Source organism: Camarhynchus parvulus, chromosome Z, assembly GCF_901933205.1.
Source record: "Camarhynchus parvulus chromosome Z, STF_HiC, whole genome shotgun sequence".
Lineage (NCBI taxonomy): Eukaryota > Metazoa > Chordata > Aves > Passeriformes > Thraupidae > Camarhynchus > Camarhynchus parvulus.
The window spans coordinates 31,289,235-31,304,735 of NC_044601.1; the positions used below are offsets into that span (position 1 = coordinate 31,289,235).

Sequence of the window (15,501 nt, forward strand, 5' to 3'; positions counted from 1 at the left end):
AGTGTGATCAGTTTGAAGTTTGGTCAAACTGGGGTGTGGGTGATTTTACTGAGTGATTTGCCCCAGGGCAGCCTGTGAGGAACAGGTCTCCTCAAGCAGCTAGGATACTTTTTATTGTATTCAGGTGCATGGGCAGACGCACAGGTACCACATTTCGGGCACCCATGCCGGATAATTTAAACGAGCAATTCTCAGCTGTTGCCCCTAGTTACAGCTAAGGTAGAGTTAATTTTTCCTCAGTAGCTATTACAGGGCTGTGTTTTGGATTTGGAATAAGAATGCTATTGATAACATACTGATGGCTTGGTATTTTGCCAAGTCGTGTTTATCCTACGTCAAGGACTTTTTTTTCCCCCCCTCTCTCATGCTCGGCCAAGGAGGCGGCACGCAGACGGCAGTGGGAGGGAGCATGGCCGGGGCAGGTGACCTGAACTGACCAAAGGGATGTCCCACACACAGAACGTCATGCCGGCTATTGGAGCTGGGGGCAGTAACCTGCGAGGGCGGATCATCTGCTTTCGGTCAGGGGGGTGTGGCTGAGTCAGTGGGGAGTGAGCAACTGCGCTGGCGCGCTTGTTGTTGTTATTTCAATTGTTAACCTCTTCTTATGTCAACACACAAGTTTAAATTCGATTCTCCTCCGCATTCCACCAATGTGGGAAAGGAGGGGCAGGGGGAAACTGAGCAGCGACCCGCTTCATATCCAGCTGAGCTGAAAACCACCACAGCTATGCCTTCCACATCCCCTCCGTCCGCCCCCAGCCCGCCCACCGCCGCCTCGGTGCGCAGGCGGAGGGCCGGGCGGCGGGGCGGGCGGCAGGGGCGGTCCCAGCGGCTGTGCCGCCCCCCCGTACCGCCCCCACGGCAGGCGGTGTCTGTGCCTGTGTCTGTGTATGCCCGTGTCCGTGTCCGGGCCGTGCCCGCCATGCTGCCGCCGGCGCTGCTCCGCCGCCCGCTCGTCGCCGCCGCCCGCCAGGCCCTGCCGCGCGCCGGCCCTCAGGTAGCGGCGGGGGCGGGCGGGGCCGTTCCCTCCGCGCGGGACCTGCCGCTGTCGCGTGGGGTTCTTTGGGATCCATCCCCGGGTGACGGGATCGATTCGGTGGGAAAAGGCTGCTGAGATCAGCGAGTCCAGCCCACAGTGCTCTGCTCGAGCAGCACCGCCCTGTGAAGCAGACCGTGGCACCAAGTGTCACGTCCAGCCTTTCCTTAAACACCTCGGGGGACGGCGACTCCACCACGTCCCTTGGCAGGCCATTCCGATGTCACATCACCCCGTCTGTGAAGAATTTCTTCCTGATGCCCAATCTGAACCTTTCCCGCTGTCACTTGAGACTATGCCCTCTTACCTTGTCACTGTCCTCGGCCTGCAAGAAGATGCCGACCCCCACCTGGTTATAGCCACCTTTCAGAGAGTTGTAGAGAGTGATAAGGTCACCCCTGAGCCTCTTTTCACCAGGCTAAACACCCCCGGTTCCCTCAGCTCCTCCTCATAGGACTTGTACTCCAGACCCTTCACCAGCTCCATTGCCCTTCTCTGGTACAGAAGCGGTCCTGCAGTGTCCCAGTGTCTGTCTAAGCAGGAGAAACCTTCAGGGTTTCCCACAGAGATCCAGTGTGGAGTGGGTCGCTCCTGCAGGCTCCATACTCAGTCAGGATCCTGCAAGGCTTTATGTCAGCCCCAAGGAGCTGTGACTCATGGGAGCCAGTACTGGATGTGTCATGCTGTAAAGGGCCATTGAGGAACAAAGACTTCTTTTTCACCTTCCGTATTCAGCGACCTGGAAGTCGGGGGGTAGGAAGCAGGCAGCTGGGGGGTCAGGCTCTTCTCCCAGGTAACAAGTAACAGAATTAGAGGAAACAGCCTCAAATTGCCTAAATCAGGAGAGGTGTGGATTGGATATTAGGAGAAATTTATTCACTGAAAGGGTTGTAAAACACTGAAACAGGGGAGTGGTGGAGTCAGCAGCCCTGGAAGCGTTTGAAAACAGGTAGATTTGTCACTTGAAGATATGGTTTAGTGGTGGATGTGGCACATCTGGATTCACAGTGGATAGGATGATCTTAAAGTCATTTCTAGACATAAACAATTCTGTTCTGTGGCTTGAGTTGCGTGGTCCTCGTGCCTGCAGATTCACATGAAATAGGACATGTCCAAAATCCATCCTGTAGCTGCCTCTGTGCAAACATGGGCTAAGGCCAAAGCTGTGTTTTGACCCTAATTTTTCATGTTTTATTTGAGAGGTGAGTAGCATCTTCCAGGTTATTGAGGCAACTGCAATAGTACACTTAGTCTGGGACTCCCAAAGGGTTTTATCTAATATGAACACAAAAACTGTTCTTGATCAGCCCTTGGGAAGCAGCCAATAAAAGGCTAGGATGTGAACTTAGGCAATCTTTTGTTGGAACGAGTCACTTCTTTTTAAATGTTGGTATCTTCTTCTTTCTTTTGCCAATAATATGTTATTTGCTAGTACTGGTGTGTGGTTGACAGTGGAAAAGCACGATGCAGTAGTGTGAGTTGGTTGGGTAAGTGCACCACAGACAGATGTTGGTGTTGCTCTTTGGTGGCATCTCAGCAGCCTTCCTTTTGAATAATGTGTTTAGCCAAATGCATCTTGCTGCTGACTTGCTGAGGAAGAGGTTGAGAAAAGGAGAATTCTACTTTGTTATGACCTAATGTTGAAGATTGCATGTAAGATGTTTTCCATTACCATCTGTATGGTTGATTACCTTGTCAAGTGAGCAGTTTGCCTTATCTCTCTCTTTGAATGACCACATTCACACCTTCCTCGGGAGGGGACCTCTGCTGATAACAGACTATTGAATATCAGTGCATGACTGATAAGAACTATAACATCCCATTGTGAGATGCTCCGCCCAGAGGGAGGAGCCAAGCACTGCTACCCCGATTTACTCTGAGATTTTGAAATTGCAACTCAGTTTTTCTCCACGAGATTCCCCAGAGGAACAGCAGCTGCCTTTTCTTCCTGGATCTTCAGAGGAAGACTACATCCTTCTCTACAGAACCCCCTTGCTCCAACAGAACCACACCTGATACTTCAGAGGACTGCAGCCACATTTTCACTCGGACTGCCACCAACACCCTGACCCACAGGGTGTCAGGTTGGGTTCTGACTCTGCCAGTGTTGTTCCAGTGGACTGCATTGTTTATTTTATTCTTTTTATTTCTTCCCTATTAAAGAACTGTTATTTCCTGCTCCCATATCTTTGCCTGAGAGCCCCTTAATTTAAAATTATAGCAATTCGGAGCGGTGGGGAGGGTTTACATTCTCAATTTCAGGGGAGGCTCCTGCCTTCCTTAGCAGACTCCTGTCTTCCCAAACCAAGACAGCTAATAATTAAACAGTTGAGTGCATCAAAAGAAAGCCACATTACAGTCTGTTGCATTGCCAAAAGGAGTGGCAGCAAATAATGCACATTGCAGCTACTTCCAAAGTCTGAAAAGGTACTTCTTTTGTAGTGGATGTCATGAAGTAAGCACCCCTCTCCCAACCTGCACTAACAGATCCTTCTGGAATATTGCGCTAATTAAAAAAAACTTAGACAGAATACAACTTTCTGGCTTGAGAATTATTTTTACAATTTTTTTCTTACTATTTTCTTTCAGGTACGCCTTGCTACAGGGCCCAGACAGAATAATGGCATTTTCTACGAAATTCGCACATATGATATTAAGCCAGCAAAGGTGAAGGAGTTTTTGGAAATGGTCAACAAGTACTTTCACTTTCGCACTGCCCACTCAGAGCTGGTGGGGTTCTGGTACTCGGAGCTGGGAGCCATGAACAAGGTGCTGCACATTTGGAAGTACGGTACGGTCAGCATCCCTTTGCGCTGCTCTGCTCCCTCTGTGTCCCCTGTCTCCTCGGCAAGAAGGTGAGGGGAATGCTTACCTGCCTTTTCTTTGTTGCTCTCATTGTAAGCAGGTGCCCCCAAAACATTTCCCCTGTACTGACTAGTGACAGGAACATGTCAGAGCTTGTCAAGACAACTTTGATGTGCTGGAATGAGAAAGTTACAAATGTTCTTGAACAGCAGTTTCTGTTCAAAACAGGTCTAATAGAGGAACTGTGGCAGAGTGTTTCATTCATGGTAAATATTTTTAACTTAGGATCAGCTCCACAAATGTCTTGAAACTTTCAAAGCTAATGGAGAAAAGGAAATACGCACGCATATGCAGTCTGTGTGTGTCTATATGCATGTATAATAGTTCTTGTATTTTAGGTCAGAGTACCAGTCACTCCCATAAAAAAATGAGCATTCAGTTTGCATGCTTAAACTCCTTGTGTAGTGGGCCTGTTCTGAGGTAGGAAGCCGCTCCTCCGGGTCTGACGTCTCAGGCATGCAGAGTATTTTTGTTGCAACTTTAACCTTGCTAGCAATACGGTTTTTACAGTATGATGAACTTTTTATCTTGTTGGAGTTGGTGCTGACATGGAAGATGCAGGTAAGCTAAAAAAGCTACTATTATGCTAAAAACTAGGTGTGCTGGCTGTGCTTTTTGTGGAGCCCAAGGGAAGTGATACTTGTGTTAATTTCCCAAGTACACAAGTGATACTTGTGTATAATTTCCCTTGAGCACCTGCTTCAGTCCAGTTGTATCTACACATTGATACAATGTGCTCATTGAAGTCCAGTGTGGTCACAGTACCTGTTTAGATTGAAGGATCACCCCTTTTGTTTTGGAGGGATGAATCCTGGAATCAGAGAATTGTTTGGTTCCTCTCAGCCATGTTGCTCAGGGCCACATCCAGCCTGACCTCTAACACTTCCAGGGATAGGGCATCCGCAGCTTCTCTGAGCAATCTGCTCCAGTGCCTCAGCATTCTCCCAGTAAGGAATTTATTCATTGTATCTAATCTAAACCTTGCTCCATCCCAGAAGGTATTTAAGGCCCAGCTGGATCGAGCTCTGTGTGGCTGGTGTCCCCTCATGTGGCTAGGGGCTTGAAACTAGGTGATGTTTAGAGCTTCCATCCAATCCAAACCATCCTGTGATTTTAAGTCTACCCTTTGTCAGTTTAAAGCCATTCCCTCCTGTCCTGTCACTACATAAAAAGTGCCTCTCCAGCTCTCTTATAGGGTCCCTTTAGGTGCTGGAATGCTGCTGTAAGGTCTTTCTGGAGCCTTCTCTTCTTCAGGCTGAATAGCCCAAACTCTTCCAGCCTTTCTTCACAGGAGAGGTGCTTGAGCACTTGGATCATCTTTGTCACCTCCTCTGATGTCAGTCATTCTTCCCTCATCCACCAAAGCTGTAACTCCATGACAGAAGACCAAAATGAGTCAGGCACAATTTGCCCTTAGTGAAGCCATGTTGGCTGTCACCAAACACCTCATGGCCTTCCATGAGCCTTGGCATAGTTTCCATAAGGATCTGCGCCTTGATCTTGCCAGGCACAGAGGTGAGACTGACCAAGCTGTAGTTCTGCAGTTCTTCTTATGTTCCTCTTTAAAAATGGGCTGCCATAACTTGTTAATACAATGAATTGTGGCTTAGCCACTTCCTCTTGACAGTTTCCTCAGGACCCATGAATGTATCTCATTGAGTCCCGTTGATTTGTGCACCTTCATGTTCCTGGGATAGTCCCAGACCTGGATTTTTCCTACAGCACGTGGTTCTTCGTTCTCACAGCCCTTGCCTTTGCCTTCTGTGACTTGCATGGTCTGGCTGGAGCACTTGCTAGTGCAGACCAAGGCAAAAAAGAACATTGAGTACCTTAACGTTTTTCATGACCTGGACAGCCATGTCTTTCTTTTCCTTCAAGAGAGGACCATTCATTTGTCAATATTTTGAGTTCACTTGCATTTATAAATTGTCCTGCTTCTCAGAACATTTTATTCTTGGCTAATGTGACTATCTTTAAATTTAAAAAAAAATCTATGGGAAACCTTTAAAATGCAAAACTAAGAGAAAAGCTATACCTTCTGTTTCCTAACAGTGTTTTACAGTCTAATTGTGGTGGTTCCTCCCCCCACCCCGAGACCACACTATGATCTGAGATATGAACAAAGTTTACAACATCCTTCCTCCTTGATTCATCAGATCCCGGCTTTCATAATTTCTATATTTACCTCTTAGTCCCAAGATACTGATATTTCTCAAAGTTCTTCCCATCCTCATATGCTGAATTTTTCTTTTGTAATATTGGGGGCTGTTTGCATAAATATATTGCTTAAGATGCCACTGAGCAGTTGAAATTCACACTCTTAATTAAGTGGATTTGTTTTCCATTAAGAAAAAAAAAAGGAAGAAATGGTTTAGCTTTTGGGCATTTAACATCTTTTTATGTAACTGAACACACAGACATTAATTCTATACTTTAAATGTCACTTTATGTAAGCCAAAGCACATTTACTAATTTTTTTCTTGATAGACTATTACTTCTCTTGATTTTTTTCCACTTCATTTCCATATCCACTGTGCTTTCTCCAAATCTTATCCTTGGTAACTGTTGCCACATCCAGTAGTCCCTGCAATCGCTATGTGTAAATCTTTTTAAACAGTAAAATTGCTTAACTTACTTCAACTCTTCTGTAAACTTTCTTGGAAAATTCCATTTGGCTTGAATCCATTTTAATCTGAGCAGATTTTAAAGGAAGTTTTGCAGAATTTAAAGGAAACTTACCACATCTGCTTTGAGCTAATATGATGTATAAAAACACCAGTTTCAAAATTAGTTAAGTGTAGTTTCCCTTTTTGCAATTATACATTTTGATTGAGTCTGATGTGATATCATATGCATTTTTTCATGTTTTCTTTTTCCTTCCTTACAGATAATTTTGCCCACAGAACAGCAGTCCGGCATGCACTAGCAAATGACAAAGACTGGCAGGGAAAATTCATCTCTGCAGCTCTCCCCTTGGTAGAGAAGCAGCACAATGAGGTTGCTTATCTGGTGCCCTGGTGTCAGCTCGGGAAGCCTTCAAAGGAAGGGGGTGAGCTTATCTTTTCTTTTGCTGATTAAAGCTACCAACACTAACAAAAAATGGCTTAAAGTTTAAACCAGGTATTGCACAGTTTTATGACCCTTTATGTAACAAATGCATGTATGTGTGCCCATGTGGAAAAGGTGACATAACACAATGGGGGATAGTTTTTTGGAAGGATTTTACACTAACATACATCAATAGCTGGCTAGAGCACTGATCATCAAGGTTGTTAACCTTGATGCTGACTGATCAGGATGCTGACTTGCTAAATGAATATGCAAAATGGCAGTGCCATAGTAGTGGTCAGAGCAGCCATTCCAGACTTCCTTTGTCTGTCCATCAGTGAGAGGGCATTTCCTGCATAACTGTTGTTCTCTTTCACAGAGATTTTCCTCTTATCAATTTGCTTTGATGTTACTGCTTCTTTCACATAAGTTTTAAAAATTCCCTACTTTTTGAAAGATACATGAAAGTCAAACATAAGGATCTGCTCCTTGATCTTGCCAGGTACAGAGGTTAGACTGACTGAGCCATGGTTCTGCAGTTCTTCCTTATGCCCTTTTTTGTAACAATCATAGGTTAGGTGTAGAAGTCATGTCTCTTTGTACTTTAATTCTCTCTGTAGCAAATTTGATGTTAGTACTATTGCCTGTTCCCCAGTTTATGAATATTAGCAGGCTTTCTTGCATGAAGTGACAGGGAGCAGACCTTGCTTCAGCCCTCAGCACATGTATAACTTCAGTAATCTTTGTTCTTTATTTCCTTTATTCAGCATTTGGAATTTTAAGCTGCTGCTGCTGTTGAATATGAAACAGTTTTCTTTAAAATCTGGAGAGACAACTTGAAACACTGTAATAGTTTATCTCCAGCCTGTTGCTGGAGAGTGACACCAGACACTGCCAAGTAGCAAGTGTCTGGCTTTCTATTACTGTGTCAACAATTATGATCTGAAGTAACTGCTTGAACAGAAAGAAGACAAGTAACTTTTGGCAGGACTGGAGGTTTTTTGGTGAATTATGCCATTTCTCTACAAAGAAAGGAGATGCTTGGCACAGCAGAGGTGCTAAACTAGTCCTGCTCTTTTGTTTATGCTGTCAGATCTTACTGTGACCAACTGCCAGAAGTCAAAGTTTGTAATGTCATAAACCACTTCAATGCCAGAAAACATCTCCAGTCTTAGAAAAGACACCCGGTATTGCTCAAGCAGACACCCAAATCTCTCTAACAAGTATGAGCACTTGTGGTATCTGCAAAGTAGTCGACTATCCCAAAGTCTCCATGCAGCATTGAAAATTGCACAGTTGGGCTTTGTGGGAAGCCTTCTGTTCTTCAGGGCCCTGGTACTTAGACTGACACTTGAACTAACTGCTGTTAGTGAGCTTGAGCTCTTGTGAGCCTCTGGAAGGTGTGAGTTCTTGCGCATGTTGGGAGGAAGGGGCAGTTTCCTGCTGTCCCCAAATGATCAGGAAACGTTATACTGGTCTGACAGCAAATACACCGTGGCCATGAGACATGGTTCAAGATCTGGTGTATTAATTTGTATTTCCTTCCTTGTGGTAGTGTTTACCTTTTCTCCTAGGTGTGTATGAATGGGTTACTTTCCAGATGAAGCCTGGTGGGCCAGCTTTGTGGGGTGAAGCATTTCGTGCTGCAATAAATGCTCACATCAACACAGGATATACCAAGCTGATCGGTGTTTTCCACACAGAATATGGATTACTTAACACAGGTATTCATCAATTTCTGATACAAACTTTGGCATAGGAAGGGGTAGAGGAGAGGGGCAAGCCACCATCCTGGATCAGGATTGGCCAGCTTGCTGAAAATGTTGGTGTGGATCACTGAAGTCCTGTAAATAGTCCTTGAACCCAGCTTTGTGTATTGGGTTATAGACTTAAGCCAGTTGCCCCAATCTTAAAATACTCTCAGATATTAAAAGACTCTCTGATATTAAAAGTCAAACCATGCAATGGCTCAGTGAAAGATCATCCCACCACTGGCATGCCTGGAGAGTTGTTCCTGATAGCTGCAAGGCCTGTAACAGATGAAGGCAGATTGCTAGGACTTAGGGTATGTGTTGTATTGCAGCATAATAGTGCTCAGCTGAGTTTATTTGTACTTTCTCAGTCCATGTGCTATGGTGGAATGAGAGCCCAGATCAGCGGGCAGCAGGAAGACACAGCGCCCATGAAGATGCCAGGGTTGTGGCAGCTGGTAAGACATGATGAATCTAGAGAACTCACTTGTGTTACCTGCATGCATGCTGAGAAAAGTATGACCTTTCATTGGAATATTGTCTTAATAAAATGTGTATTTAATTTTAGTGCGCGACAGTGTCAGATTTTTGGAGTCCCAGCAAAATGTGCTTCTGATTCCTCTGCAATGCTCACCGCTGAAGTAACCTTCTTCTAAAGGATGTAACTGATGGCACAAGATGGAAGTGCTGTCAGCAAGTGACATGGACCCCCATACCCTCATGAGCTGAGCTATTCTTCAGTTGACAAAAAATGGATGCAAAATGCTGATCCACTGGCAATGTAAATCAGCACTCTGACACCAACTGTTAAACAGAAGTTTATGCTGATGTTCCTACCTCTCCAGGGCAAACAACTTGAGCCATATCATGACATAAACCATGCGTCACCAACCTTCTATTCTAATCCTTAAGTTCTTCATGATTTTCTGCATAGCTAGATCACTTACCAAACTGAAAAAGTTAAGTGCTCTTGTCCAGCATTCCAGCCAGGGATGGTATAATTTTTATAACATATTTTGATGCCTCTTATAATTATCATATCTTAGTTATTCCATACAGTTTTAAGAAGGAAAGCTCCCACATGTATCTACCCAATTATGTTTTAATCAGACTTCTCACTGGCGTACTTTCTATTAATTCTGGCAATGTACAACATCAGTGTTGTCGGAATTGCACTTAAATGCAACAGTGGGGCTGATTAGGTAGTGTATCTTAATGAGTTCTGCCATGAGACCTTTTACATAATAACTTGTTATGGCTCATTTCAGTCTTTTCTTTTTTTGTTCATCAAACACTGCCTCAAAACTGTGAGTTATCCACACAAGCTTTGGCTTGGATATTTTAATATTTGTTTAGGGTGCTATAGGTGATTAGCCCTTCTTGTTCAATTGTGTCATCAGACTCAACTGACTTACATGTACTGTCATTCTTTGAAATACTTTTTGTCAGACTGTTGAAAGCTAAATAAATGAGCATGAAGCATTAATTCTTAGTGTTTATGGCTGAAGCTCTTACTCTTTTTAACTATTAAATGAAAAATCTCATTCTCCAAGTACAGTATTCATTTTGAAGGTCTTCTCTTTTGGCCAACAACAAATTGCTTTAGAACCAGTAAGCTGGTAAGAGTGAATAACAGTAGGGCAGAGGGCACATGGGCTAAGAAGTCAAACTTCTATTTTGTATATAGTGGTACAGAGCACCCTCTTCTGCAATTTATAGGTATTGACTATAAATTGCAGAGCACTTGGGAGGATTTTCTACATGTTAATCATGGATCTGCAGTGAGCAATTGAGAATTGAAGTATCTTAGTGCAGTTTGCCTAATGATTTTTGCTGCTTTAAAGTTCATTAAGATCTCATAGAAAGCACTAAAGCAAGCTCTGGGCCATTATGTTTGTTGCCCCTCTCTAATGGCTAAATATCTTAATATCTTTTTATGAAAAATAAAAAACTAAAATCCTGTATCTGTAATCCCGCAATTCTTTAGTGTATAAACTCCACTATTAGTATTAGCTACTGTTTTCCCATTTTGGTCAGACAAAACAATTCCTCTCCAGGCTGAGGAATCAAGGTCACCTTACTTTCTCAGGCCCTAAGAAATGTAAACAAAAGTGAGTTGTGGGGAGCAAACTTGGGGTAAATTACTTCATTACCTAGAGCTGTAATTGGAAGATTAAGCCCCAATCTGCAAATGCACCAAACTTACAAAAGCATGAAAGCCCATGACCCATTGTCCATTTCTGGGTGTAGCCCCTGAGGACAGGGGAGGGCAGCTTCATCTGCTTGAAATGTATCTTGAAGGTCCTTCAATAAGCATAACTGCTTTTTGTTCTCCCTGTTTTTGTCTGGCCTCTGTTTCTAGGTCAAACACTGATGCCAAAAGGCATCAGTGGCACCCAAGCCTGCCCCCAGCACTCAATGTGAGGCTGCCCTGCCTGAGGGAAAGCTGAATGAGAAGCATTTGAGGTTTCTGTGTTGGTTCAGCCTGGAGCAGACTGAGGGGAGACCCCATTGCAGTTACAACTTCCTCCTGAGGGGAAGAGGAGGGGCAGACACTGATTTTGTCTCTCTGTCACCCAGTGACAGGACCTCAGGGAATGGCCTGAAGTTGTGTTAGGGGAGGTTCAGGCTGGGTATTTGAAAAGGATTCTTCACCCAGGGGGTGGCTGGGCACTGTAACAGGGTCTCCACAGAAGAGATCACAGCACCAAGCCTGACAGAGATGAGGAAGTGTCTGGACAATGCTCTTAAGCACATGGTGTGATTCTTGTGGATTATGATGTGATTCTTGTGGATTATGATGTGTAGGGACAGGAATGGGAACTGGTGATCCTTTAGGGTCTCTTCCAACTCAACATATTCTGTGATTCTGTGAAATTCTAATTAACTTCTTATAATCAGGAAGAATTTTCCTGATGAGTGTAACTTCAGGAATTGGTTAGATACTGGAACTTGGTTGACGGTGATACTATAGGCAGTGGCAGACAACATTTTAGTATCAGTTTATCCTTGAGCAATCACACCATTATTCTGCTTTCATTTGTAAACTGCTGTTCAAAATCAAGTGAGTATATAGGGTGTTTTTAGCAAGGAGGGGCAATCACCAACTCGCATATCTGTAATAAAAATTCAGAGGCAGGTACTTGAGCTGGGATTTAAACATAAAGAGAAGTTTGTTATGCTTTGTAGTTGGATTTGACAGTCAACCAATCACTTGCTAGAGACCTTTTCATTTACTAACTTTAAGTTTAATGTAGCACTTACCTTTATATCTTGCATCTCTTCATTTACCTGAAAATAGTATATCTACTCCATACTTATTTCTAGGGCTACTGAAATCTCATGCATCAAAGTTAAGAACAAAAAACCAGGCAAAACTAAAGGCTTCTAGCAGTGCTCCTTGAAATAGCAAATGCAAAAATTACACTTGTGAAGACCAATGGTGCTATAACAGCTTTATTTTTTACTTAATACAAGGCAATTAGAGTGCCTTTTAATACTTCACATAACAGATATTAGCAAATACAAATATATATACTTTTTTTTTGCTTTTAATGAAAATGTCCATTTAAGGATTTAACTTAGAAATTTCAGTTGTGAAATCTCTCTAGATTTTTGCAAAGTTATCAGATATTCCAGTGCAAAAATAGATCCCATTACAGATAGCATAAAGTGCTTGGAACGAAGGACCAACTATAATTCAGGAGGGAAAGATAAGCACAACAGTGGTTGTTTAACCATGGGGAAAATACAACTCCTTATTGAAATACAAATGTCCTACAAAGAGGGATGCAACATGACAATAGTACTGAAGTTTAAAATAAGTTAACACCTCAGGGTAGTTTCATTATCAAAAGTGGTTCACATAATGTGTATGACTCTAGAGTGATTTTTCCCCAACACATTTTTAAGTGAAAATTAGTGGCTGTCTGAACATATTCCATGACCAATCTTCATGCCAGTGTTGCATTATGCTGTCTGTTCAGTATAAACAATGCAGATCAGAGCTGTGAACTAGTTTGGTTAATATCCACATTTACTGCAATATTTTGTCACAGATAGCAGACCCTGTAAGCATGACAGTCATGGGACAAAACAAATCAAGAATCTTTTTGGTGGGCTAAGGTAAGTGTATTACCATGTAACTGTTGTTTCCTGATAAATGAATAATTTAAATGAGCAGTTAACAAGAGCAAACCACAGCCCTTTCAGGACCAAATCTGAATCCTCCTAGAACTCGTTCCAGCTCTATATGCACTAGTTTGGTGCAGTGCAAAACGTTAGCCCTTCACTTCAGTGATGTAATGCTGATTTGTAATAGCGACTTTTAGCAGTGGCAAGCCTCCAGGGCATGCTACTTGTTTAAATGATGCGGCAACATACTTGCAGCCTGCTCTAGAGTAGTCATGGCTGTAGCTCTGCTGTTTCTGCACCTGGAAGTCTGGTGTATTCATCACCCTGTAACTCATCCCCATAGAGTGACGATGTCATAAAGGTAATAACAAAGTACATTTTCAGTGAGGTATACCAATCCCCTTTACACTCCTTTTCTCAATCCCCTTAGCAATGAATTATACAGATTTAAAAAAAAGTATGAAAAGGCACTTCAGCAGAGCCTGTACTAAGCTCTTACTTTACCCCAAGGCAGGACACAGAGGGACAAGGAACTTAGTTTAACTGTGTTTTTAAAATGTTGAGTTGGTCAGTGTTACCAAGTATATTTGGAAATATGTAATTAATCTTCTTCAGGCTCATGCCAGCCTTTTCAGTATTTGCTGGGCTGCTATGGTCATTCACAGAAGAAAATGGTCCATGACTGATGCATGGAGTAGCATCAAAACACGTGCAGAACCTCTGTGGGTTTTTAAGGCAGAGGTATGGGATACAGGAACAGCTCAGGAACTGCACTTGTGTTCAAACCACATTACTGAACCAATTTTCAAATGTAAATGCAACACAGAGGGGCCTAAAAAGCATACTCTCCCATGACCGTTGCACAACGTGAACAAGAATTGGTTGTTCTTACAATATAATTTCCCCTCTAATATTAGTCTGACTTTGTAAAACTCAAAAAACTTGACCGATGAACTGTAGCACTATTATCTTGGACTCTCTTGTTTTTCAGAGGGATTTTTTACTGAAACAGTTTTTTGTCACATGTATAATAAGGATGTATAATACTTCAGTTAGGGATCACCTAATGACTGAAACTGCACTGCACAACAGAAGCAGAAACTTACACATTAATGTTATACCAGTTTCCAAACAGGAAAATTTTAGGTGAACAACTTGCAGTTGTTTGCAGATAGCAGCTGATTGCTAGAATCTGGAACATGGTCAGATCATGAATGCAGCTATCCACCACATGGACAGAAAGAGAGCATAGCATTACAGGCATAATGTAAAGAAATACTGTGGCTACAAAGATCAACTGAAAGCATTTCCAATCCCTAATTATGCTACCTACCTATTTAAAGTCATAAATAATACTGTTAAAAAAATCTACATCTCATTTCTAATCTTATCTGGCAAAGCCAGAAACAGCAACATGCTTGTGCTAAGCGTAATTCCAGATGTTGAGTACCTTTCTGGTGCAAAGCAGGGGTTAAAGAGCAGATATTACAAATCTGAGTGACAGCTCATGATTTAGAATTTGCTCTTGGCATTAGCAGCTTGTACAACTACTGAGTTTGCTGCTGTGGTCCAAACCCTATGTCTGCTTCTCACCCACTTTTTTTTACTAGACGCTCATGCAGCTGCCACAGTACCTCAGAGGAGCAGGAAAGTACTTAACTGCACAAACACCTAGTCAGAGTATGTTGTTGATTGTGATGCTGGTGGGACAATCATGCATTTGGAGGGTTCACAGTTCTGCGTATCGCCACTTGCTGATGAAGATGTATGGTTATGATGGCCTGTCTCTTGCCACCCCACCTGCACAGTACTGCTTTGTGGCCTCAGCTTTGTCACCACTGACCTACACCAGCCTAGAGAAAGCCAGCTTGCAAGTTTTTACAGGTAAGTTTTTACAACCTAGGGCTACAACACTGGTGGTGACTTTTCTTGCCATGGACTGTTTTGGTGCATTCATTGCCAGCAATGGATATAGCACCAGCACATTCCCACTCCTGACATGAATGTTCTAAAGACTAAAACATGCACGTCCTAAATATCTGTAAATAACCACTGGCCATGATTTCTCAATGAATTATTTTAGCAACCCTAATAAAAACATACTGTACAGAACAAGATACAGTATACTTGAAAGCCCACAGCATCTCGTGGGTGCTTTACCACAGCTTCAGAGTTATACTGTAATGAGCTAGGTTCAAGTCTTTCACTGGAGAACAGTACAAGACGACTCCATGAGGCACTGCCCCTGTAAAGGAATTTTTTTCATTGCATTGAATTGCATTGCATTAAATGGTTATCAGTAGAGTGTTCAGTTGCTTTTCCTCTAGCTTCTTTGGGAGTATCCTATCCCAGGAAAAGGAAGTTTGCATTCTGCTCATCATCTCTTTGATGAAATTGGCTCACACACAACTTTCTTTTACCTTCTCATCTTGCAGGAAGGAGTTAAGGATTGCAATGTCTACCACAGTCTGGTTTTTGTGCAATGACAGGTCCTTAGTATGGTCGTCATCACTTTGGTCCTTAGCAAAATTTACAAAAACCTACAAGAAAAAAAGACCATGTCAAACACCACCATAGTAATTCATGGCATTTTAAGCACTGGATATCCTGAAATAGTCCTGCGATTCAGTACTCTACTTCATTTAAATGCCCTTATAAGATAGG

The 15,501-nt window shown here is 42.9% G+C and overlaps 2 protein-coding genes across 4 annotated transcripts in view; one reads left to right on the forward strand and one right to left on the reverse strand.

The window, feature by feature from the left end:
- Positions 1–910: 910 nt before the first annotated feature.
- Positions 911–10,189, forward strand: LOC115915674 (protein NipSnap homolog 3A-like). The gene is made up of 6 exons (XM_030969249.1): positions 911–1,000; positions 3,629–3,830; positions 6,792–6,953; positions 8,527–8,676; positions 9,075–9,161; positions 9,272–10,189. Exons 1-6 carry the CDS (start codon positions 926–928, stop codon positions 9,346–9,348), a joined length of 753 nt encoding a protein of 250 aa, XP_030825109.1. The 5' UTR covers positions 911–925; the 3' UTR covers positions 9,349–10,189.
- A 1,584-nt stretch (positions 10,190–11,773) lies between these two features.
- Positions 11,774–15,501, reverse strand: part of ABCA1 (ATP binding cassette subfamily A member 1) — a 100,433-nt gene continuing 96,705 nt past the window's right edge. For all 3 annotated transcript variants that reach the window (XM_030969411.1, XM_030969410.1, XM_030969409.1), the window contains one exon: positions 11,774–15,377. In XM_030969411.1, coding sequence (XP_030825271.1) covers positions 15,237–15,377 — 141 coding nt within the window. In that variant the 3' untranslated portion in view covers positions 11,774–15,236. The remainder of the gene's footprint in view (positions 15,378–15,501) is intronic.